The following is a 24,528-nucleotide window of genomic DNA, read 5'->3' on the forward strand; positions in this document are numbered from 1 at the left end:
CCCCAAGCCTCAGATTCCTTGCTAGTTTAACGTGAAACACTCCCACCTTGCAACCCACTGGACAGCAGAGCCCCAGGAAGGGCGAACGCTGGCTGGGGCGAGAAGGGGCGTCAACACCGCCGCAGAGCCTGGCGCAGATTCGAGTGGGCGCTCTCCTACCTGCGCCGGCGGAGGCGTGGGGCGGCCTGGCAGCGCGGGGGCGGCAGCCAACTGCTCAGAGCCCAGGCATCCTCGCATTTATTTGAGCGCAAACCCAGCGACTGTTGACTTTAGCACACAAAGCAAAGATTTCACTGCCTGCTAGTTTAAAAATGAATATTTTACCAAGATATCGATCAGCATTATAAAATTCAGTTAAGTACAATGAGATCCCAGGGAAAAAAAAAGGAATAATAAAACAGGGGGAGGTAATATAATATCTGTGCAAATTTGCTGAAGTGTGACGTGGCAGGGAAAGTTTACCCTCCTGGAATTCAGATCTAGAGGTTTTGTGTGTTGAGGTGTGTGTGTGTGTGTTTGGGTGTGTTTTTGTTTTGTTTTGTTTTGTTTTGTTTTTAAACCCTGGTTGTTTACTGACTTTGTTCACATATCACTGACTGTTGCTTAAACTGGCACGTAGAAGACGCGGGGTAAATGTTGAGAAAAGCGAGAGGGGGTAAAAGAAAGGTTGCTCCTCAGGACACTTAGGCGAGTTGTAGGCGAGCAGGCAAGCTCAGAGCCGAGGACAGAACTAGAGCAAACTGGACGCTCCTTGGCGAAAGCACCATTCCAACTTCTTCTAATGTATTCTAACAGAACTATATCTTATCGATCCGGATCAGTTGAGGGGGATGTCCTAAGTAGTTTAAAACGACCCTCACACAAAAGACATATGAAAGGAAACAGAGCAGGTTAGAACAGCGCTTTCAGCGCCCATTGTCCTCCTTAGCCCTCGGCTCTGCCTCTGGGCTTCTTCGCCACGGGAGCCTTTTATGTGGTAATGAAACACATTTCAGGCCTGGTCTACGACGTGTGTGTCCTCGCCTGGGGGAGAAACAGCCCCTGATTGCTGGCCTCGGCCTCCTCCGCAGCCCCTCCTCATTTCTCTTCCCTGTGTTCTACTGGACAATGTGGTATGATAAGAAGGGATTTGGAGGGAGGGCGGCGTAAACCCCCTTAAAGCGCGTGGGAAGTCTAGGGTTTGGAAGGGCCAGAACCCCACAAGCTGTCAAAGGCGCGGTAGAAAGGCGCTTGCCAGGGCTGGGACACAACACCACAGGCAACAAGAGTTGGAGCTTAGAAATTGAAGGCCAAGAAGTTCTAGCCCTTGAAATCTGCAGAGTTCTTAACCTGCTGGAAGGGATCCCCAGTCTGCAGGACCCTGAGGACCACGGGTCTCTGCCTTAGTCCAGTCTGTTTGCAGACCATCAAATGTCATAGGCAAGCCAACCTTGGCACCCCACGGGCACAGGGCCTGGACAGGGAATTTAGCTGCTGGCGAGTTTAAAAGAGGTGGCCCCGATGGGGTAAGAAATAATTTGAGGTCTTTATTTACGTTTGAATTTTTCCTTACTACTCATAAAACACTTACTCATCGTTAGTCTGCATCCCTGACTTCATGGAAGCCAGAACACTTTGCAAGTACATGAAGCGTGAGGAGAGAGATGAGGAGCAGATTGGCAGTCCCTGGATTTTTGGCCTGCTGCTAACAGTCACGTGACAATCAGGCCAGAAACTCCACCCCTCCCTCACATACCTCATTTTAAAAAGGAGATCTGGATAATCACTATGCCTTTGACATTAATTCCAGAAGGAAGTCTCCTAAATGCTTTTCAAGCCTGGTTATTAAGGGGTTGCTGCTGCCTCACTACTTGGCTACAACTTCGACTTGAAGGACGCTTCCGCAAGGGGGGAAAGTGGTGGATGATGAGGGTAGGCAGATGCCTAACTGCAGAACCCTGTCTCAGGGGTGCCACATCCCTACTCCCTAGGAGTAAGGAGAGTGGACAGTTAGCAGCGAGGTTTGCAGGGGTTTGCAAACCCAGTCCAGGTGCACTCATGCCAAGGCAGCCCATACCTGTACCCCTGTTACCCACACATCTCTCACTCCCCAATTTCTCCCTGAGAATGAACCTGGGGGTTCAATACTAGCACAATTTCAAATCGTCCTGTGGAGTGCTGTAAACAATATATAGTTAAGGAAAGAAGGTTCCCCCCCTAGTTTCAACGACAAATATTTGTCAACCTTGGTATGGTCTGCTCAGGCTCTAGTTTTTGCTTTTATGAGTAAAGTTTAAATCAAACTAAAACATGGAGCCGATGATGAATTCTGGTTAATGATGTAATGCTGAAGAGTTCTAGAAGTACATTGATACCTGCACCTTTATTCGATATGTATCTGAAAAAAATAAGATGTCTTTAAGATAAATACATAGGCAGATATATGATAGTGCCAGTACAGATAATATTTTGCTAAATATTATCTGTAGAACTGAAGTAACCTTTACAGAATTATCTCAACTTTGGCATGTCTGAAAATATAATCAAGTGTTGGGGAAATCTACAAACTTCATTAATGAAAGGAAGCACCAAAACAGACCTCTTCCCTCATCATCCTGGGGGGGAAAAGAACCTTAAAGAAAAGATTTAAGGTGTAAACCCAGCAATAACACTTTAATAAAGATGTGTGGGTCTCTGGCCCCACAGCCAGAATACACATTAGCTATAAATAAAGCACACAGAAACCATAAATTAATTAGATCTCAGACCTAAATTTCACCTTGTCAAAAATGGGAATGCACTTTCTTTTCAGAGTCATTTACAACAGACCCTTACATCACTCTTCCCCCTTTAAAACAATAGTACAACTCGCTGATTTTCTGTTAAAACTACATTACTTTACATCGAGTTACACTTAAAAAAAATATTTCCCTGCAATAAGAGCAATGAGAACAACACAAAAAGGTAAGAATCTGCAGGTTCCAAGAGAAGCAGGAGTCTATACAGTCATGGAAACCAGAGGTTATGGATTTTTTTTTTTTTACTTTTTTATCTTTTCTCCTTTACTCTCTTTGCAGAGTGGAAAGCAGCATCAGTGGTGGTCCATATGTTTAGGAAGGAAGGACTGCACAGGGTGAGGGAAGACTACTGTCCTTGGGGTGTTAGGGATTTCTTCCTCCACCCATCTATTCAATACCTCCTACTGAAAGTCTCAACTCCACTGTCTCTTCTTGTCCTTGTCCATGGACTGCCAGTCAGCCAGGCTTGCTGCCTTCTTAAGAGGAGTTCATAATTGGCCGAGAGTACACCCCCTGATAATAGGAGGTGTCTGTGGCCAGTGGTGAGGCATCCAGGCCCGTTTTGTTCGTGACTGGGCCCATGGCTAGGCTACCTGGCATAGGGGAGCCATACCCAGGATAGTGCATCACCTGTTCATAGGCTTTAAGGTCCATTTTATGGGGTTGGTGGTGGTGGTGGCTATGGTGGTGCTGTTGCTCTGAGGACATGAGGTTGTTGATGGAGAAGGGGTGGTTGAAGGCATAGTGGTGCTCTGGCTTAAGGTGGGCCTCAGGGGGCAGACCTGGATGGTGTGGCTGGCCCAGCAGGTGGGTAGAGGCCTGCTGCTGCTGCCCTGGAGAGGGCGCTGGCTCTGGTGGGCTAAGCGCTGCGCCCTGCGTCCCCTTCAGCTCCCCCAGAGGCCCTCGCTTATGCTCTTGACATGGAGAGGCGCTCGAATGGGGCGACTCTGTGCCTGCTGGCTCGGAGGCTGGCCGGGCAGTCTCCCCTAGCTGACCCTGTGCGGCTTGGGCAGCCGATTTCTTGTTTCCACCTGAAGCACCCGCCGCCTCCTTCAGAGCCAGCTGCTTCTCACACTTAAAGCGCTTCTGGCGACGCAGATAGCAGCCATTCTCGAACATGTTGCCTGAGTCTGGGTGCAGGGTCCAGAAGGAGCCTTTGCCGGGTTTGTCAGGCGAGCGTGGCACTTTGAGGAAGCAGTCGTTGAAAGACAGAGAGTGGCGAATCGAGTTCTGCCAGCGCTGCTGGTTCTGCCGGTAGAAGGGGAACAGGTCCATGATCCACTGGTAGATCTCACTCAGCGTCAGCATCTTGTTGGGACTTTGCTGAATGGCCATGGTGATGAGCGAGATATAAGAGTAGGGTGGCTTGGCGTGAGTGTAGCTGCGCCTGTAAGTCTTTGGGTCGCGCGCGCGGCTTAGGCCAGCCTGCCCATACATGGGGCTCATAGAGTTCATGTTGGCATATGGGGCCAGGCTGCCCATAGCCCCGGCCGCTTGCCCCCCAAGCGGACTCAAGCTAGGACTCAGGTGCGGCCCAATCCCTGCCGCACCAGCCGCACCACTCATGCCTGCCATGGCGCCTGCGCCCGGGGACATGCCAGTCAAGGATGGGCTCATGCCTGCGCCCACGTACGAAGACATGTTCATGGATCCAGCGCTCATGTTGCCCGAACCGCTGCCCATGGCGGTCGCGGACATGCTCATGTACGTGTTCATGCCGTTCATCCCCAGGCCAGCAGCGTTCACGTTGCTCACGGAGGAGTAACCCTGTGGACAGAGGCAGGAGGGGGCCGCACAGGTTAGCACCACAGCCCCAGAAGCCCAGACCTCCCGTGTTCCCTCCAACTCTGGCCACCGCCCAGAGGAGGCCTTCCAGAAAGCTCTTTTCGCACTGGCACTGTCACCAAGCCCGTTCCCTCAGCGCGCATGAGGATCGGCTTTGGGGAGTTGATGAGCCAACTACTGTTCTGCGCGGGTGGTTTACTCCTAGCCTTTTGTGCCTCTCCCAGATACTGTAACATGCAACACCCTTAGACCAGGACCTCAGAATTCTTTCCAAGAACCTCTCACATTCTGGTCAGCACGCAAATTGGGACACCTGACCCTAAAGAGCAACCTGCAGGACGCAGAGCAGGGCTCCCGAGGCAGCCTCAGCAGAGACTGTCCCAGGCGCCCTCTGCCCCGACATTGGGGGTTAAGGAGCTCCAGGGCCAGGGAGAACAGCAAGCTGTTTGTGTTGAGTCTTGGAACCAGCTGGAGGTAAGGCTGGGAGGTGGGGAGATGATCAAGAACTGAACTCCAGCTGCCAGGGTTTGGAGCGCAAATTTTTGGTCTCCTTGTCTCTTTGCCTCCACCACATCCCCCAGTCTCCACTCGGCTCCCCAACCCCCTAGCCTTAAGACCTCCCCAGCCCTCCCCAGCTGCACGCTGCCAAACAGAACTCTGTTAGGATAGTGTGTGACTGGACGACGAAGAGGATTTGGAGGCGCCGCAAGTCAATATTTGATCACAAAGTTAATATTATCTCAAGGCTAACAGTGTGTCGTATAAAAAAGAGACCCATTTGAGTCGAACGAGGGAGGTAAAGGATGGTGCCGCAGAGGCTGGGGGCGGGGGCGGGGGCCAGTGGTAAGTGGTTCGAAGGCTCCAGCCGCCCGGCCACCGGGCCCGCGCCTACCTCGGGCTCCGCGTAGTAGCTGCTCCAGTCGGACGGCTCGTGCCCTTCCATCTTCACCGCTCCCAGCATACTGGAAGCCGAGTGCATGTCAGTTTAAAATTTAACAGCCACAACAAACGACCAAGCAGTCCCCCTCACCCCCACCCTCTTAAAAAAAATAAATCTGCCAGGCACCGTCCCTCCCACCCTCTCCTCTCGCTGCTCCACTTCCTCTCTCCCGGCCAAAGGCGGTAGTTGAATATGGGAGGGAGGAGGGGACCTCTTGGAGACGGAGGCCTAACCGAACCCCGCAGCTAGGAGAGCGCCCACCACTGCCACCGCCGCCTCACCGCTGCCCGGTGGAGGGTGAGTGGGCAGTGCCTCTCAGCACCCCGAGACGGCGGGAAGTGGGCAGGCGGGGCGGGGGTGGGGGTGGCGAGGGAGGGGGAGGCGCGGCCGTCGGAGCGACAAGTGCCGCAGTGACGTGGGCCCCGAGTGTTAGAGAGCGGCGCTCCGGCCTCCAATCCCCGGCCTTCCGCAGCCCATTTGAATAATCAGCTCCTACCTAGGTGCGGGGCGAGCCCCCCACCTCCGCTCCCGCACCTGCGCGCGCGCTCCGAGGAGGAAGTGCGAAGGAAGTGCGGCTGGCAGCAGGGTCGCGGGTTCCAGGGGCGAGGGCTCCCGTCACCTGGCAGGTGGGGACTTGGGGAACTGGGAAGTAAACTGGGGGAGGCCGCCCACATTCCCTTCCGAAAGTCTGATAAAGGCAGACTTAGTTATTTCAAGTTTTTTCGCTCTCAGAGCTCTCTTGTTGTGAAAACACCAAGCACTGACAGCGCCAATTTGTAAAGCACTGTCTTATTTTGAAAAATTGGGCACACACCTTTCCCGTGGCTGCGGCTCACGGGAAGCTCCTCCCCGGTTACAGCTGAGACCAGTAGTGGCCTCGGTGGGAGCGCAGCGGCGCGGTCGGTCCTGTTCGGCCAGCAGCTTCCCGGTAGGCCGGCCCCCGGCAATGCGCGAAGCAGCAGGCGGCCGGTGGCCCGCGGGAGCTCTGCCAGCTGCGGCCGAAGGTTGAGAGACTGCGATTTTTCTCTGACATTCAAGCTGGCGTGTTTCAAGGTTACTTTGCAGTCACAACTGAGGTGGCCACAGAGTTTCGTAACTAAAACAAACAGGACATGAAGTAGGGGGTGGGGATGAGAGGCCTAAAAGAATCAATAAAGGACAGAGGAGATCTGCTTGGGAGGTGTCTCTCTGTTGGACCTCTCCAAAAGGACTTTTTTTCTAGAAATTAGCTTCTTTTTAATTCTCCCTCCAACTCTTTGGTCCAAAAATTGTCATTTGTCCTCTGGTGGCCTAGTGGTAAGGAGCTGAGCTTCCAGCTCAACATAACGCCATTTGAATCCACCGAATCCAGGGGCTGTTCTGTGAGAGAAGGATAGACAATCTCCTCCCATGAGATTAACTGTCTCTGAAAATCCTCTGGAGGGTCACCTAAGTAAGAGTTTGTTTAGCTCAATAACAGTCACTGGATCTCTCATACACACCTTGGTGAGCCCAGCTCAGTGTGAAGGCGTGAAAGTTTTAGATGTCTACAGGTGAAAGCCCTAGGTTATAAAATCCCGTTTAGGTCTGGAGATCTAGCCCGTTCTGTCCCCCACCCCGTTAGAAATAATGGGAGCCCTTTCGCCCGGAACTGGAGTGGAGGCAGCGACAGAGGACAGAGCCCAAGTGGCAGTCAGGACAGAGAACTGAGGACGGTGGCATCAGTGGTGCGAAGAATGGCAAGGGAACATGGAAGAAGCTATAGCTGCAGGGGGAGAACCTCTCCTTACAGGACAGGTTCAATCTTTGGCTTCTGAATCTACATCACTTTTGACCCAACATGCAGCCAGTGACAGCGTGCTTCTCCCCTCCCTCCATAGCATTTTTCCCGACTAAAAAAAAAATATTATTTTATATTGGTTTGCATTCAAAGTTCGTATACATTGTGTTTCACAGTATCCTTCATTCACACTATTTCATACACTCATTCCCACTGATTGTGTTTTATAAAATTAATCACCATTGACTGCGCTCACCATTACCCTGTTTTTCCAGATCCTTTTGCTTCGGAAATGTTCCCAAGATTGGAGAAAGAGAGATGAATATATTCCAAAGTATCCCAAAGGAATGGCCGCTTGTTTTCCCAAGCTTTCTATGCATGCCAAAGCAGAAACACAGTCACGCACACTCACGCACGCACACAACAAAGCACAGTCTTCTTGTGGAAAATCGACTCTATGGCACCTAAAACCACTTTCTCCTACGCAACATTCTTATATTCTATGGAAAAGAAAACGGACTCATTGCCTTTGAGTCAGAATCAATTTGCTCACCAGTCTCTCGCAGAACAAGGGCGCATTTGAACCGCTCTCCTTTGGTCTGGCAACTCAATTCCTTATCCACTAGACCCCAAACAAACCCGCAATATAATTACAGCAAGGCAGTTTTCTGGTATGTTGGAATTGAAAACTGGGAAGGATAGGCCGGTTTTGGCATGTGATTTTGCGACCTTATCAGTCTCCTCACAGCTTTTCTTCGTACTCTGGTTTAAAATACAATTCTAGAATGAATTCCCGAGCAAAGGAACCAACAGGGACAAGGGGAGGGCGGCCGCTACCCGGTCGCGCGCTCCGCAGATCCGAGCCTGGCGGGACCTGGGCCGGGTGGACAGTGGGAACCGGCTTCCGCGGTGACCGCGCGCCCCCTGTAGGCTGCCCGGCACGGTCCATTGCGTCCATCGTCCTCCTCCGCCTAGCGCTCCGGGTCCCAGGCTCTCAGAATCCATCTCAGGGGGCTTGGAAAAGAAAAAGAAATTTAAAAAATGACCCCTGATCGCTGGTCTTCTGCGCCCCCTAAAAGGACTTGTCTGCCAGTCTGGGCGATTCTGTTTGCCTTGGCAGCGTGGCAGGATTGGAGGCGCCTCTTTGCTGGCACACCACCCCAACCCCCACCTCTCCACCTTCCGGGCAATGCCACTTCCCAAAGGTTGATTTGGAGCGTCTGGCATGCCAGGCCCCAGCTAAAATCTTGTAAACTGTTCAGGATCAGCTCCATAGAAACAAGTTTGCTGGTCACTCAACCTGCAAACAGATCTCTCTCATCTCAAGCCCTTTGATTTTTAACAGTACCTGGGAAGCTTTCTTTTGCCGGCTTCCTACATCATTCCTTTAGCAGGCTGCTCTGTATCACCACAGGCGGGCTTGGAAGGAGTGACGCTTTTCTTCTTGTCAAGTTCCCGTGCTGGCGTGTGGGCCAGAAGCCTAGCTTCCTCCGCTTTCTATGAGAAAAAGATACTCTAACCCCGCACCACCTAGAGCAAAATGTCTCCTCTGGAGCTCTTGTCATCTGAGACTAGTGGTCATCAAAAGGCAAAGGAACTAAACTTTCCTAAGTGATAACCCCATAATACTAACAAGAGGAAAAAAAACCATGTTTTGGTTGTTCAGTACTCCAAATGAGGGTCTAAATATCCAAGAAACCTCTTGTCGGAGTTTGCAGGATCCTGCTCAGGATATTGCCAGGTTGATCTGCAAGCGAGATTAAGGCAGAGCAAATGAAAAGGTGACAATGAAATCTTCTAATTGTGTATTTTTTACTTTCAGATGAGATTTGAGTGAGTAAAAGTCAGATGTCTACAGTCTTCATATTCACATGATATATAATTCTAAGCATTGGACCCCAAATTTCTGTTTTAGAAAAGGAGTATGTTTGTGCCAAAGGTTGAAATTAACACTTTATTCTAAAAGGCTCTTATTTCAGAAATTTAATTTTGAAAAAGTCAGACCATCAAACAATTTTCAGCTTACTTTCATAATTCTATGATCAAATCACTATTTTTTTACATGTGAATCAAGTGAAAATGAAATTAATTAAGAATATCAGAGGAAATTTATGAGAAAGAATGAAGACTCAGTATGTCTCTGACTTTGCAAAAAGACAGGAACTAAACAAATATGAGATGATGAATAAAACAAACACACATACACACACACACACTCACCACAACCCCCTCCCCCCGCAAGCAGTATACCTGTCCTGTGCAAAAAGTATTGGAAAATAATGACACAAATAAATATCTTGTTAATATTCCTGGCTGTATACAATATGCTATAGCTTGATTGTATCATTTTATATTATTATCCTTACACTGTTTTCCATCATTTTATGGTAAAATATTAGATCCAATTATAGGAAATCTTTGGAAGAATAACTTTCACAAATATTCATTTAGTTCTTTATACTCTGAAGTAGGAGACCAGCATAGTACCATCCAAAATGACAAAGCATTTGAGTTCTGAAAACAAAATGTATTCTTTTGAGAGAGGAGGAGAAGAATGTTCCTGCCAACCACAGGCAATGACTTTCCAGCATGGATAGCACTGTACGGAGAAAGGAGAAAGACTGAGGGGAGGGGTTATGTTAAAATGAGGTTTGGGTTTATTTCTCTATGTAAGAATAACTTGATTTTGGTGGTGTCGGGATGGTTGCACTATAGTTATGAGTCATTCATTTTACATACATGTGCTCAGTGGTTCAGGTCAGCAGGAATAGCTGACTCTCTACTCTCCCCCCTGAGGATGGTCAGGGTAGACTGTAACTGCTCTGCTCACTAGAATCTAGGATGTGAAAAATATTTAGGGTATATATTTTCATACTATTATATACTATAAATTCATTGTATATAATTTATAGTATTTATGTGACATTATGTCCACCATTCTTGAGTTTTTGGCTTATTTCTGATATGTAGAATTACTATAAACAGCAAGTAAAAAGACCATAAGAGAAAAAAAAGTAAATATATGACTTTTATTAGCAATAATAATAATACACCAAAATGAGTGGGAATAAGTTCATTCTTTTTGGAGAGCTCACTGAATTAGATGCACATACATTTGTGTCTATGGGAGCTGTTTCACATGTTTGGGTATTATTTTTTGGAGTGAGAGGAATTTTAATAAGCTTCATTAAGGATAGGAGTGATGATGAGTCACCTTCAGATTTCTTGAAGAATCAGAACTCTGACACTTTTTCTTAGGAGTCCTTTGATTTATATAGGGAGAAAATTATGAAGCTGACAAGATTAAATCTGTGATCTACTGGCTGTTTACTTGAATAAACAAATTTTCAATAAATATGAAAAGATGCAGAAGTATGACATCAAAAGCTAGGTCTGAGTTTTGAGTCTTTTGTATTCTAATAAAGAGTAGTTTGCTTCTTGCTGTCATCTCAAAGTATAGTGGGTTTCTTTGTAAAAATAATGAATCTAAATCAGTTTCTAATGTTCTAATGTTAAGCACTGACAAGAAGAATGCCTGTATTCTTCAGCTACTCAATAACTATTGATCACTTATTATTTTTACTAACGAGGGAATCATCCTATATTGAGATGGTGAGGATTCCGCTGTGACAGATGTAGATGTTATTAGGTCTACTTTCTTGTTTTACCTCCTTCTCTTCTCTCCCTTCTTCTAGTTCTACATATCTTCAAAACATTTTCTAACTAACCTTAGTGATTTCCAAGTGCCAAAACCTTACACCAATCATGAATTTACACTTCTCTTTTAGAGTTAACCAATCTGCTGGCAAGCATATGGACTATGCTCTCAAGGTGAAAATTTCTATTTGGCATCAGAATTATTCAGAAAACCAAGGGCCCATTTCTATGAAGTAGTCATATGCTGTAGATGGGAAAATGCACTAGCAAGACCAAGAAGATAGTAGTGCAGTCCAGTTCTGTCTCCTCCCATTTGTCATATATGTATCAGCAGTATTAAATACTAGAGGGCTCTGGTTTGGGGAAAGAAAGAAGGAAGTAGGTGTCAGAGAAGTAGTGACAGTTGTAGGTGACAGCTTTAGAAGATGGTATCACATGTAAAGAACATCATCTGACCCTCAGCTCTGTAGTGTTTGCGATATATGTGTCTATATTAGTTGTGTGTTGATTTTATTTCCAAAAGTAATCCTAGACGAGTCATTGTAAAACTCCCTGAAACCAGGGAAGAGGAATACCATGTTACAGCAGCAGAGACTCACTTAGATTGAGGTTAATGAAATTTGCATAGGACAGTATCTCAAGCTTAAGGAACCCCCTGAGCATCTTGTTAAAGTGTCATTTCTCATACAATAGATGTGAAGAGAGCCCTGGGAGTTGGTTTTTCAGCAAGCTCAGGGTTGGTGCTAATTCTGCTTGTGTGTTTACTTAAAGTTGAGCAGTCAGACCTTACAGACCAGCTTCTGAAGCTCCTGACGGTTGGGGTAAAAAGGGTGGTTAGGAAGAGGAAAGGGTGAAATTCAGGTGAGGAGATAGGTGGCTGTTTTAGGGGAAGAACCTCAGGTTATAAATTAGTTCTTTAAGAATGAGAGTTTTCTTTCTCTGAATAAGCAAAGCTCTACTAAAAAAGGGGGAAAAACAAACCCCAAAATAGGAAGCATCATACCCCTGTTCTCAAAACTTACTACATAGTCATAGTAATCAAAACAGGATGGTAGTGGTACAATGAAAGACACATAGACAAATAAAATAGATCCAAGAATCCATAAGAAATCAATCCTTTCACTTATGGTCAACTGATCTTTGACAAGGAGATGAAATTCATTAAATAGGGAAATGACAACATCTTTAAATAATGGTGCTGGCAAAATTGAACAAGTGTCTGTAGAAAACTGGTGAAAAATTCATATTTCATATACAAAAAAAATCAACTCAAGATTGATCAGGGACATAGAGGTAAAGTAAAAAACCACAAAGATCATCAGAGAGCAAATAGGAAAAAAAAATTAGAAGCCCTAGTCTATGGCATAGGTGGCCTATGGCACCTATGGTGGCCTACTGGCAAAAAGCTTCACTGCACTATCGAAGGCATATGGCTCAAATCCACCAGCTGCTCCATGGAAGAAGAATGGGCAATCTTCTCCTGTGCGATTAACTGCCTCTGAAGACTCACCAAAGGGTCAGCTATGTCTCGGTTCCGATTTTACAGTATACAACAACAATCTACTGCAAAGGGAACCCTGGTGGCATAGTGATAAGGAATTGTCTTGACAATCCAAAGACATGTTTTTTTAAATCTGTCAGCTGCTCTGAAGGAGAAAGATGGATAATATCCTCAATGCAATTAACTGCCTCCGAAACCCGCTGAGAGGTCAGTTATGAATTGATTTCCATTTGACGATACCTAACAACAATCTATGGTATTGGGCGGTCTGGTGGCTTAGTGGTTTGAATACCAACTGCTCTGTGGAAGAAAGATGGATAATTGTCTCCCATGTGTTTTACAACTTCTGAAAATCTGTTGGGGGGCAATCATCTATGTGCCAGTTCTGGCTTTACACACACAATAACAATCTATGCATAAATAGACTTTCAAAAGTAACCGTTGTTGTTGCTATGTGCCGGCTATTGAGTCTCTTGCGCCTTATAGAAACCCTATGTACAAGAGCTCTAAACCCTGCTCTATGCTGTATCAACCTCAGTGTCTCCAACATACTTACTCCCACCACCTCAATCACTGAATTAATCCATCTCATCAAGGGTCTTCCTCTCGTGCACTGTCCCTCCAGTCTCTCAAACATGATGTCCCTCTCCAAGGACTAGTCCCTACTTGCAATATGCCCAAAGTATATCAGACAAAGTTTCAGAATCCTTCACTCCAAGGAGCAGCCCAGCTTCACCCTCTCCAGGACAAACCTGTTTGTTCTCCTAGCAGTTCATGGTATATTCAACACCACAGCTCAAAGGCATCAATCTGTTTCTATCATCCCTAGTCACTGTCCAGCTCTCCGATGCATAGCACACAACTGAGAAGACTATAGCCTGAATCAGGCGCACCATAGTCTCCAGCCTGACTTTGTTGCTTTTTAGTACTTTGAAGAGGTCCCTGACAGCTGACTTTCCCAATGCAATTTGTCTCTTGATTTCCTGGCTGCTGGTATCAAGAATGTCGACTATGGGTCCAAGCAAACTAAAACTGTTAACTATCTCAATCTCTTCACCATCCATACTGATGTAGCCAATTGACCCAGTGGCAAGAATCTTTAGGTTTTCTTTTTTTTAGGTTTTCTTAACGTTGAGCTTTAATCTGTATTGAAGGCTGCAGTCTTTGACCTTCTGTAGCAAGCGCTTCAGGTCCTTCTCAATTTCAGCAAGCAGGGTTATACCATATGCATAATGAAGGTTGTTGATGGATCTTTCACCAATCCTGATGCCACATTCCTCCTCATACAGCCCACTGTCTAGGATGATCTGTTCTGCAAACAGACTGAAAAGGTATGGAGACAGAATACAACCCTGGCAGACCCCCTTCCCAATTTTGAACCATGCATAATATTGAACCCAATTTTGCATAAGCACAGTCAAATCTTCTAAGATTCCCATTCTTCTCAGAGTCAGCCATAGCTTGTTGTGATCCACACAGTAAAAAACCTTTGCATAGTCAATGAAGCACAGATAGACTTTGCTCTGGTACTCTCTGCTTTCTGCCAAGATTAATAATTTTCAGCAGAATCTTGCTTCCATGTGATATTAAGGATATTGTTCAATAATTTCCACACTCTGTCAAGTCACCTTTCTTTGGAATGGCAACAAATATAGATCTCTTCTAGTCGGTTGTCCTCCAGATTTCCAGGAGAATTAGGAGTAGATCGGGATGGGTGTGTCAGAGGCAATGCGATTGGCACAGGATAGAGCAGGGTTTAGGGCTGTTGTACATAGGGTCACTATGAGTCGCAAACGACTCGATGGCACATAACAACAAAAACAACAACATAATAGATAGATGATATCTTCTAAGAGTAAAATCTTTGTGTGAATTGGGCATTGTTAAGAAAGAAATGGAATCCATGAGTATTGACCTATTAGGTATTGGTGAAATGACATGGACTGACATGGGACATTTTGAGTCAGAGCTCACAGAGGAGACCAAAATGAACCTCCCTATAAGAAAATAATAACTTGTGGTTGCTGTGAAGCTGAACACTGTGACACTGATGTGTCAAATGTGTTAATGGTTACTCATGGCGGACAATGTTTGGTGAAGCTCCTCGATTAAAACAAGCTTGGAAGCAGGAGTGGCATCTATTTCCATAATAGCTTGCCTCCGGAAACCCTATGAGCCAGGAGAAAGGATGAAAGTCACACTAGTGTTGAGGACTTTCGTACATAACGTTGCCTATGACTCGACAGCACTTAACAACAACATTACGAAATGCAGCTGTTCCCCTTGTTCTATCTTCTAAACATTTTTTTAAACTTTATTTAAGGGAATGATTTAGGAATCAAAATTTTACTTTCAAAGCTGAATAAATTTTCCTTGTGCTTATTCTATTTGTAACATGCATTGATAACTTGTAATAAGTTCAAGTCTCCTTCTGTAGGAATTGAAATGAAATGTTCATTCTGGAAAGGACTCCTTTATCCTTTATCCTTTAAAAACAGCTAAAAATGAGGCAAGTATTTTTTTATTCTTAAATTTTCTTCTATCACGTCTTATAAAGGCGTTAAAACTATAATAAATAATTAACTATACTGTAGAAACAATATCTGCTTGGCTCCACAATCAACACTCTTGGCACCAGCTGCCAGAAAATGAAAAGATGTATTGCGATGGGAAAGTCTGCTGTTAGGGACCTCTCCAAAGTACTGAAAAACAATGATGTCACTTTGGAGACCAAGGTGCACCTGATAAAGACCATGATCTTGGCAATAACTTGCTATGCCTCAGAGAGCTGGACAATGACTAGGGATGACAGAAGGAGAAATGATGCCTTTGAGCTGTGGTGCTGGAGAAGAGCATTGACCATACCATGGACTGCTAAGTAAATGAACAGGTTCATTCTAGGTAGGGTTAAACCAGGCTGCTCCTTGGAGGCAAGGATTCTGAACCTTCATCTGACATATTTTGGACATGTTGCAAGGAGGGACATCAATCTTGGGAGGGTGGAAAGACAGTGCAGGAGAGGAAGACCCCCTATGAGGTAGATTGATTCAGTGACTGGGGTAATCAGGGTAGGTGTATCAGAGAGAGTAAGATTGGCACAGGATAGAGCAGGGTTTAGAGCTGTTGTATATAGGGTCTCTATGAGCCACAGGTGATTCAATGGCACCTAACAACAACAAAACAGAAAGAGTAAGAAATTTACACTGAGAACTTAGTCTATTTCATCTTAAAGTAATATAGATTACAGATGATAAAGCTGGTGAGTAAAGGTAATAAGCTTTAAGATCACTGGACAGAACTAGATGTAAAGCATAAACTTATTTTTGTGATTGTTTCTTTAAATCATCCCATAGGTGCCTCTGTTAGATTAAATGAACTAGAGGATGCTGAGTTTAGATGTATTATTTTATACCATGTGGCAAATAATAGTATAAATGTTACATGTTAGTTAGTGTGTGCTGACTGTTGAGTTGACTGTGATTTATAGGAACCCTATACACAATTGCTCTGACTCTTGCCCTACCCTGAGCCAGTTAAACTGTTCCCAACAGACCTACTTCCATTGCCCCAATTACTGTATCAGTACATCTCATCCAGGGTCTTCCTCTCCTGCGCTGTTCCTCCACTTTTCCAAGCATGATGTCCTTCTCCAAGGACTGATTCCTCTTGGTAACATGCGAAAAATATGTGAGACAGAATTTCAAAATCCTTACCTTCAAAGAGCAGCCTGGTTTTACCCTGTCCAGGACAGACCTGTTTGTTCTCTAAGCCATCCATGGTATGGTCAATACTCTTCTCCAGCAGTACAACACAAAGACATTGATTCTCCTTATGACATCCTTATTCATTGTCCAGCTCTCTGATGCATAGCAAGTAATTATGAAGACCATGGCCTGGATCAAGATCACCGTAGCCTCTAGACTGACATTGTTGCTCTTCAACACTCAGGAGAGGTCCCTGATAGCAGATTTTCCTAATACAATTAGTCTTTTTATTTCTTGACTGCTGGTGCCAAGAGTGTTGATTGTGAAACAAAGCACGTTGAAATTGTTAACAGTCTCAATCTCTTCTCCATCTATCAGGGTGCCCTCAATTCGCCCAGTAGTGAGAATCTTTGTCTTCTTGATGTTGAGCTTCAAACCATATGGAAGACTACAGTCCGTGATCTTCTGCATAAAATATCTCAGATCCTACTCCTTTTCAGCAAGCAAGGTTGTGTAATCTGCATAATGCAGGTTACTAATGAGTCTCCAATTCTAATGCCACATTTCTCTTTATAAAGTTCAGCCTCCTGCATAACTGTTCCACATATAGATTGAAAAAGTATGGAGTTATGACCCATCCCTGACACACTCCTTTCCTGATTTTGAACCATGTAGTGTTTCCTTGCTTTGTTCTGATGATTCGTTTCTGGTTCAAGGACAAATTTTGCATGAGTACAATTAATTGTTCTTGGATTCCCATTCTTCTCAAGGTTATCCACAATTTGTTGTGATCTAAACAGACAAATGCATTTGCGTAATCAATGAAATGGACATTCCTCTGGTACGCTCTGCTTTCAGTCAAGATCCGACATTGGCTATGACGTCTGTACTGCCATAACCTCTTCCAAACCCAGTTTACACTTCTCACAGTTCTCTGTCATTTTTTTTTTCCATTTCACTCATTTTTGGATAATCTTCAGCACATTCGGATGGCGGGGGAAGAAGAATGAACTGGGGAGGAGGGTGGAGAGAATGGTGCAGCAATGAAGGAATGAAAACCCAAAATCCAAAATTCATTAAAAATAATAAAATTTAATAATAATAAAAAAATAATATTGTTTGGTAATTACACATTCTGTTGGATGACCTTTTCTTTGATTGGTAATCAATATGGATCTCTAGAATATTAATAGATAAATCCAGAACTTCCAAAATCTTGGAATGTTCCCTTTAAAGGTAAACTCTGGTAAATTCTTGTCCTCCAAATAAAGTGCTAAGTGTTGTTGTTGTTGTTATGTGCCATCGAGTCTCTTGCGACTCATCGCGACCTTATGTACAACAGCCCTAAACTCCGCTCTGTCCTGTGCCAATCGCACTGTCTCTGACACTCCCATCCCAATTATCCCAGTCACTGAATCAATCCACCTCATTGAGGGCCTTCCTTTCCTGCGCTGTCCCTCCACCCTCCCAAGCATGATGTCCCTCTCCAAGGACAGGTCTCTCCTCACAACATGTCCAAAGTATGTTAGAGGGAGCCTCGGAATCCTTGCCTCCAAGGAGCCACCCGGTTTAACCCTTTCCAGGACAAATCTGTTTGTTTTCCTAGCAGTCCGTGCTATTCTCAATACTCTTCTCCAGCACCACAGCTCAAAGGCATCAATTCTCCTTCTATCCTTCCTGGTCATTGTCCAACTCTCTGATGCATAATAAGTGATTGTGAAGACCATAGCCTGTATCAGACGCACCCTAAGTAGGTGCTAATAATGACGAACACCTGGTAGTGGCAAGGTGCTTAATGTTTCAGATCTAATCCAGCCTCCCAATCCTGAGTTGAAAAGCATCTCAGTAAGAGCATGATAAAGAAAGGAAAACATTCTAATGACAGCTTTATAATTTCATTCATGTTTGATTTCCCCCCTCTCTCTTTTAATCTATTTGGGAATTCTAGTGGCGTAATCCACAGTGAGTTACACTGCTAACTCAAAAGTAGCACCTCTAGAAGAGAGAGTCCACCAGGAGCTCCCTGTGAAATCTCTTCCCACTCAATTTGCAGCTACCAACATCCAATGGAAGGCAAACTATGAGTTGTTTCTGCTCAACGATTATAATAGGTTAATTTTAGAAATAAACCTATTTCCTAACTCTTTCCTCAGGAAAAAGAAACTCTTACCTCACTTCCCTCAATATTAGTCTCATGGAGACTAAAGAACTATTATTGTGACAACCAGTATTTAATCAGATTCCATGGTTCATATCGGTCTTTCCCATGAATTAACTATTTTTATTTCTTCAGAGATGATGTTGAGAGATGTTAAAGACCTTTCTTAAAAGCCCAACCCCTTGTATTCCAACTGAAGTCATCTAACCCAAATTTTTATCATTTTCCACTTTATTTTTTTTTTCCTTTTTTGGCAAAGTAATTTGTTATCATTAGTTGCCATGGAGTTGGATCCTGACTTTTTAAACCACTGTGATTCATTCTTGTTGGCTGATTTTTGACAATAGAACTCCATACCTTTTCCCTATGCCATATTAGTCTAGATGCTCTGTTGGAATTGGTCAGCATTACACCAATATGCAGGCTTCCATTGATGAGTGATGGCTGCACATGAGGTGCACAGACCAAGAATTAAACCTGGTTCATGAGTGTGTTATTGTTAGGTACCTTGAGTTGATCCCACTTCAATAATAACCTTATGCCCTACAGATCAAAACCTTACACAATCCTCTACCATTTTCCCAATCACTGCTATTCCCACAGTAATTGTGATAACCTATTTTGTTCATAATTTTCCTCTCCTTCACTTCTTTTTTAATCATGATGTCCTTTTCCAAGAATGCCAGCACAGAAGGCAAGAATTCTACCAAAGAATCTCTGTTTCTCTCTCTAAAGTCCTTTATTGAGGTGAAAAAATGATCAGAAAACTAGGTAAAAATAAAAGGTGCACAGTTAAGATTATTGATATCATAAGTACACTTGTATATGCATATGTGCATGTATTCATGTGTATTTTACCTCCAATATTCCCAGGATTTTAACTTTAAAAATACACAGTTAAACACTAATTCACTTTTATTATTAAATACTATATGTAGCTGTTACAGAGAACGAGGTAAATGCCTATGAAATAAAATATAAGGATACTCATTTTGTTATGAAAGATTAAATAGTATAAGACCATGTAGTTTAACTACTTTCAAAAAACAAACCCTAGGTCTATTTGTCTCTATATAGAAAAAATCTGGAGACCACACAGAAACTTGTTACTGAGAGTTTAAGATCATGTGTACTTTAACCTCATTTTTGTTAAAAACTCCCAAATTCTAAATCTGTTTGTCTGTGCATTGAAAAATAAAAACCTGGAGGTCTCATACCTATAACTGAGACTTCTGAAAGTTGAGACTGCGGTGTTTGGGAGAGGACTTACTATTTATAATTCTTACTAATTATATAATTAATAATACTAATTATAATTCCTTACTATTACTATGGAATTCTTGTGGTCTAATGGTAAGGAGTTGCATTGACAACCCAAAGGCAGTTGCTTTGAATTGACCAACTGTTCCTCTGAGAACGAAAATATGGACAATCTCCTCCCATGCAACTTATATTCTCTAAAAACTCATTGGAGGGTCAGCTATGAGTTGATTCTGACTTGATGGCACATAACAAGAATAACAAAAACACTATTGTTATTATTTCACATGTAACAATTTTGTTTCTGTCATTAAATTATCTTGAAGAGATTCTGTAAAGTATGATTTTTGACACTGGATATCTAAAACACTGTTCAAAAATTTCTGCTCATTATTAATACAAGCATATACTTTTCTGCATTTTGTTTCAAAGAAATTGAGCAAATTCCTTGTTCTGCAGAAGTTTAGAACATAGTGAATTCAACTAGTAACATTGACAGTCATAGAACAGGAAAAAGAAAGCACTAAGAATTAGTAAATATGGCCTAATTTAAATGTATGTCGCAATAGACTTAAAGAACCCATGAGTCTTTGAATTGCTTCTAATTGTCAATGTTTATCAGGAAATGAAAGTCTTGAAAAGTAGGCTTTATGGGGTTAAAATTAATGAACATTCATGACTACAGGGAAAAAAAGATAAGCCAATTGGTATAATTTTAAACAATCTTTGAACATGACTCACAATAAATTCAATTTAAGAAATGAGACTTCCTGGGAATGGCATCATGATTTCAATTTTCTTCATCTAAAAAAAAATTTTTCTTCATCTCTCCCCTCTGTATGCCATGTGAGACCTCAAACGTGGACATAGCACAAAATACTCAGAGATTATTTTAACATACTGTTTTGTATGTCTTATTTGCAAAATTTCTGTGACTGTCTGAAGGGAGACTTGTTGAGAAGCAGAGGGTGTTTACCTCTTGTTGCTGTTGTTAGGTGCTGTCAAGTCAAATCAGACTCACAGTGACCCTATGTACAACAGATCTGAAGCCTGTCAGATCCTGTGCCATCCTCACCATCTCTGATACACTTGAGTTCATTCCTGAGTCACTGTCTCAGTCCATCCGATTGGGGGTCTTCCTCTGTTTTTCAATGACTCTCTACCTTTCGAAGCATGATGCCCACTCCCAAGAAATAGCCTCTTTGAGCAATATGTCCAAAATAAGGGAGATAAAGTTTAACTCTATAACCACTTTACATTTTAATAAGATGTGTACCTGGCTATTACAGATTTCTTGAATGGTTTGATAATTTGAACTTTTCCATCTTCAAAGTAGATGATTGATGAGACAATCTTGGTCCCTGCAATAGATATTCCAGACCATAAGATTGGTTCAACTTCTGGAACGGATGGCTAGGAGCATAGATAGATAGATGAGAAGCACAGGAGAACTAATATTACATGACTTTGATTTTAAAACTAGCAGTTTATTCAGGAGTAGTGGTTTCACACAATAAAATCAAGTTGGAGTCAATTTTAAGAAAGCTTTTAAAATGAAAGAGCTTTTAAAATGTAATTAATGGCTGTTACTAGGCTGTGAAAGTAATTTAGCTCTTTAGAACTGTCATTTAATAAAGGAAATGAAAATAGAGAAGTTCTTGGAATGTATCTCACATAGTAACTGTATACTTGTTTGTCTGTCCACATTGTACATGCAGGCCAACTGTGCTTCCAACTTCTAGTCACAAGACTGCTAGGAAGGAAATAAATTCTCCACCATTTGTTCCGTGGGTGTTATGTTCGTCTATGATTGAGCCAGACACAAAAGGTGGCAAAGTAAAAGCCATTATCAAGTTTATAGAAAGAAAGACTCCTGAAAAATCTACAACCAGGAGAGGATAAAATAGATGAATGGGACCTTCTAAGAATCAAATCCTTATGCACATCCAAAAACTTATATTTGGTAATAACATGTCAGACAAGGGACTTATATCTAGAATTTATAAAATATTCGAGCACCGCCCGGCCATGTGAACGCTCGCTGTCCTGCCACGTCTCAGGGCTGCCTCCCGCCTCTGGCCAGCCATGGCAGCCGCCGATGACTTGCTCCTCAACATTATTGAGGCTGAGGCCTCCGCCTCGAAGCCGTTCTCCAAACCCCCTCCAGGTCATGTGAAGCGGCTGGTACCAAGGGTGCTGGTGTTGATTGTAGATCCAAGCAAGATGAAATTATTGACAATTTCAGATGCTTCTCCATGTATCATGATGTCGCCTATTGGCCCAGGGCAAGCAAAGGCTACCAAAAGAAAGTGCCACACACCCAGCGAGGCTACTCCAGTGAAGAGGAGGCATGAAACACTGTTTTCCCCCGCCAAGAAATCTGGTATTACAAAAACTCGGAAGACTTTTAAGGAAAAGGCACAAAAATAATTTTCTCCTAAGAAGTACTTATCTGGCACCGGTAATGTAAACCAAGAGGAGAAACCATGTATTAAGACTTCATCTTTGTTTAAAAACAACCCTGAAATTCTAGAACTTCCCAGACCTGCAGTAAAGCAGGTGCAAGAGAAAGTGTTTACCTCAGATGCTTTTCAGGAGCTGGACCTCCACCCACATCTGATTTCCACAATAAATACAGTCCTAAAAATGTCCAGTATGACCAGTGTTCAGAAGCAAAGTATTCCTGCATTACTGGGAGGCAGAGATGCTCTTGTGAGAGCGCAGACAGGTTCAGGTAAAACTCTTGCCTACTGCATCCCTGTAGGTCAGTTCCTCCAAGCAATGAAATTAAAAATACAGCGCAGTGACAGTCCCTATGCTCTGGTACTAGTTCCAACAAGAGAGTTAGCTTTACAAAGCTTTGACACTGTCCAGAAACTGCTTAAGCCATTTACCTAGATTGTACCTGGAGTGTTGATGGGTGGAGAGAAGAGAAAATTAAAAAAAAAGGCCAGACTCCGCAAAGGAATAAATATCCTTATCTCAACTCCTGGACATATGGTAGATCATATAAAATCTACAAAGAACATTCATTTCAGTCGGCTACAATGGCTGATTTTGGATGAAGCAGACAGAATCTTGGATTTGGGTTTTGAAAAGGACGTCACAGTGATACTCAATGCTATAAATGCAGAATGCAAGAAAGGACAGAATGTCTTGCTCTCAGCAACACTCACTGAAGGTGTAACTTGGCTAGCTAATATCAGTTTGCACAATCCAGTCAGTACTTCTGTCCTGGATGAGAGCCATGATCAGTGCAATGTGAAGGACAAAGCAGCACAGGAAGTTTCTCATCCACAAACTAGTGGTAAGTCGGAGAGCTTCGCGATACCAGAGAGTCTTGACCAGCATGTGACAATCGTTCCCAGCAAACCGAGGCTTGTCTGCCTAGTAGCCTTCATCCTTGAGAAATGCAAGTTTGAAAAAGACCAGAAGATGATCATCTTTTTCTCAAGTTGTGAGCTGGTGGAGTTCCACTACAACCTCTTCCTCCAGACCCTGCTGAGCAGCTCGCGGGCCCCCAGCATCAGGGAAGTTACCATCTGCCTCCATGCGATTAAAATTCCTACGGCTGCATGGCAACATGGAACAGGAGGAACGAACAGCAGTGTTTCACGAATTTTCGCATTCCAAAACAGGTGTCCTTCTTAGTACGGATGTTGCAGCTTGAGGCTTAGATCTCCCTCAAGTCACATGGATTGTTCAGTACAGCGCTCCATCTTCACCTGCAGAATACATCCACCGGATTGGAAGAACTGCCCAGATTGGCTGCCATGGGAGCAGCCTGCTCACTTTGGCTCCTTCGGAGGCAGAATATGTCAACTCGTTGGCTTCTCACAAAATCAATATTTCTGAGATTAAGATGGAAGATATTTTGTCTGTTTTGACGAGAGATGATTGTTTTAAAGGAAGGCAATGGGGAAACCAGAAATCCCATGCTGTTGGCCCCCCAGGAAATCCGAAAGCGAGCCACAGTCTTACAGACGGTATTTAAAGATTACTTGCACTCCAGTGAAGCGAGAGTCTCCTGGGCAAAGAGAGCCCTGCAGTCCTTATCCGAGCCTACGCCACCTACCCAAAGGAGCTGAAGCACATCTTCCATGTCCGGTGCCTCCACCTTGGACATGTGGCCAAGAGCTTTGGGCTGAGAGATGCCCCCACAAATCTTAGTTTCTCAACTCTAAAGAAGAGGAAAGCACATCTGAGAAGGCCTGACCTTCACAGGAAAACCCAGAGGAAGCACAGCCTTGCCGAAATCTTACGTTCGGAATACTCAAGTGGGATGGAAGCTGGCATCACCAAGGTCAAAAAGCAAAGCAAACCGGGAAATCTCAGCTGCGCACCACAGTAGAGCTGACCCCCAGCCTTAGCCAGCCTCTGTTGTGAGGCGGGGTGAACCTTCTCTGTGAAATGTTGGAAGTACTTACAAAAAGGCTCACTGAGGTGAGGCGTAGCAGAAAGTTCTCTCCACTCTGTTTCTTCGGGACTGGGCTTCAGAGTGTCTCTCAGAGACCAGGGTGGCACTAACTTATTCTTGTCAAAAGAGCCTTGAGTGCAGCAATGAAGGAATGAAAACCCAAAATCCCTGTAAATGTTCATTAAAACTAATAAAATTTAATAAAAAAAGGAGCCTTGAGAAAAACAACTGCAGTGTCTTTTACAATACATGTAGACCTTGTCTAGTCCCTAGACCATTGCAGAAGTCACAGCCCTTATCTTTGTTGATTGTGATCCTAATAGAAATCATTAGGGTTGGGTAGTGTGGAGGTATGAATTAGCCAGTTAAATTTTATACTCTCTATGCCATCAATGCCAGGCACTTACTATCCAGGTGTGGGCTTGCCATAGATCAAATGGTTCCCTCACGACATAGATAAAAAACGAATGCATTCTACTGTAGCCTGTAAGGAATTTTATCCTTGCTCTGTAGAAGTGTCTCAAAGAAGCTTAAGATTTTACATTAGTGCTGTTGGTTGACATTAATGTT

At 43.8% G+C, this 24,528-nt stretch overlaps 1 protein-coding gene and 1 pseudogene across 1 annotated transcript; one reads left to right on the top strand and one right to left on the bottom strand.

Moving 5' to 3' along the window:
- Positions 1–3,254: 3,254 nt before the first annotated feature.
- On the bottom strand, positions 3,255–5,541 carry FOXA2 (forkhead box A2). Its single transcript, XM_006903143.1, has 2 exons — positions 5,455–5,541; positions 3,255–4,544 (listed from the first exon to the last, which is right to left on the bottom strand). Exons 1-2 carry the CDS (start codon positions 5,539–5,541, stop codon positions 3,255–3,257), a joined length of 1,377 nt encoding a protein of 458 aa, XP_006903205.1.
- Positions 5,542–21,806: 16,265 nt separating this feature from the next.
- On the top strand, positions 21,807–23,892 carry LOC102874331 (annotated as a pseudogene).
- Positions 23,893–24,528: the final 636 nt, after the last annotated feature.

This window comes from Elephantulus edwardii, unplaced genomic scaffold (assembly GCF_000299155.1).
Source record: "Elephantulus edwardii isolate Elephantulus edwardi_28Jun2011 unplaced genomic scaffold, EleEdw1.0 scaffold00520, whole genome shotgun sequence".
Classification (NCBI taxonomy): Eukaryota; Metazoa; Chordata; class Mammalia; order Macroscelidea; family Macroscelididae; genus Elephantulus; species Elephantulus edwardii.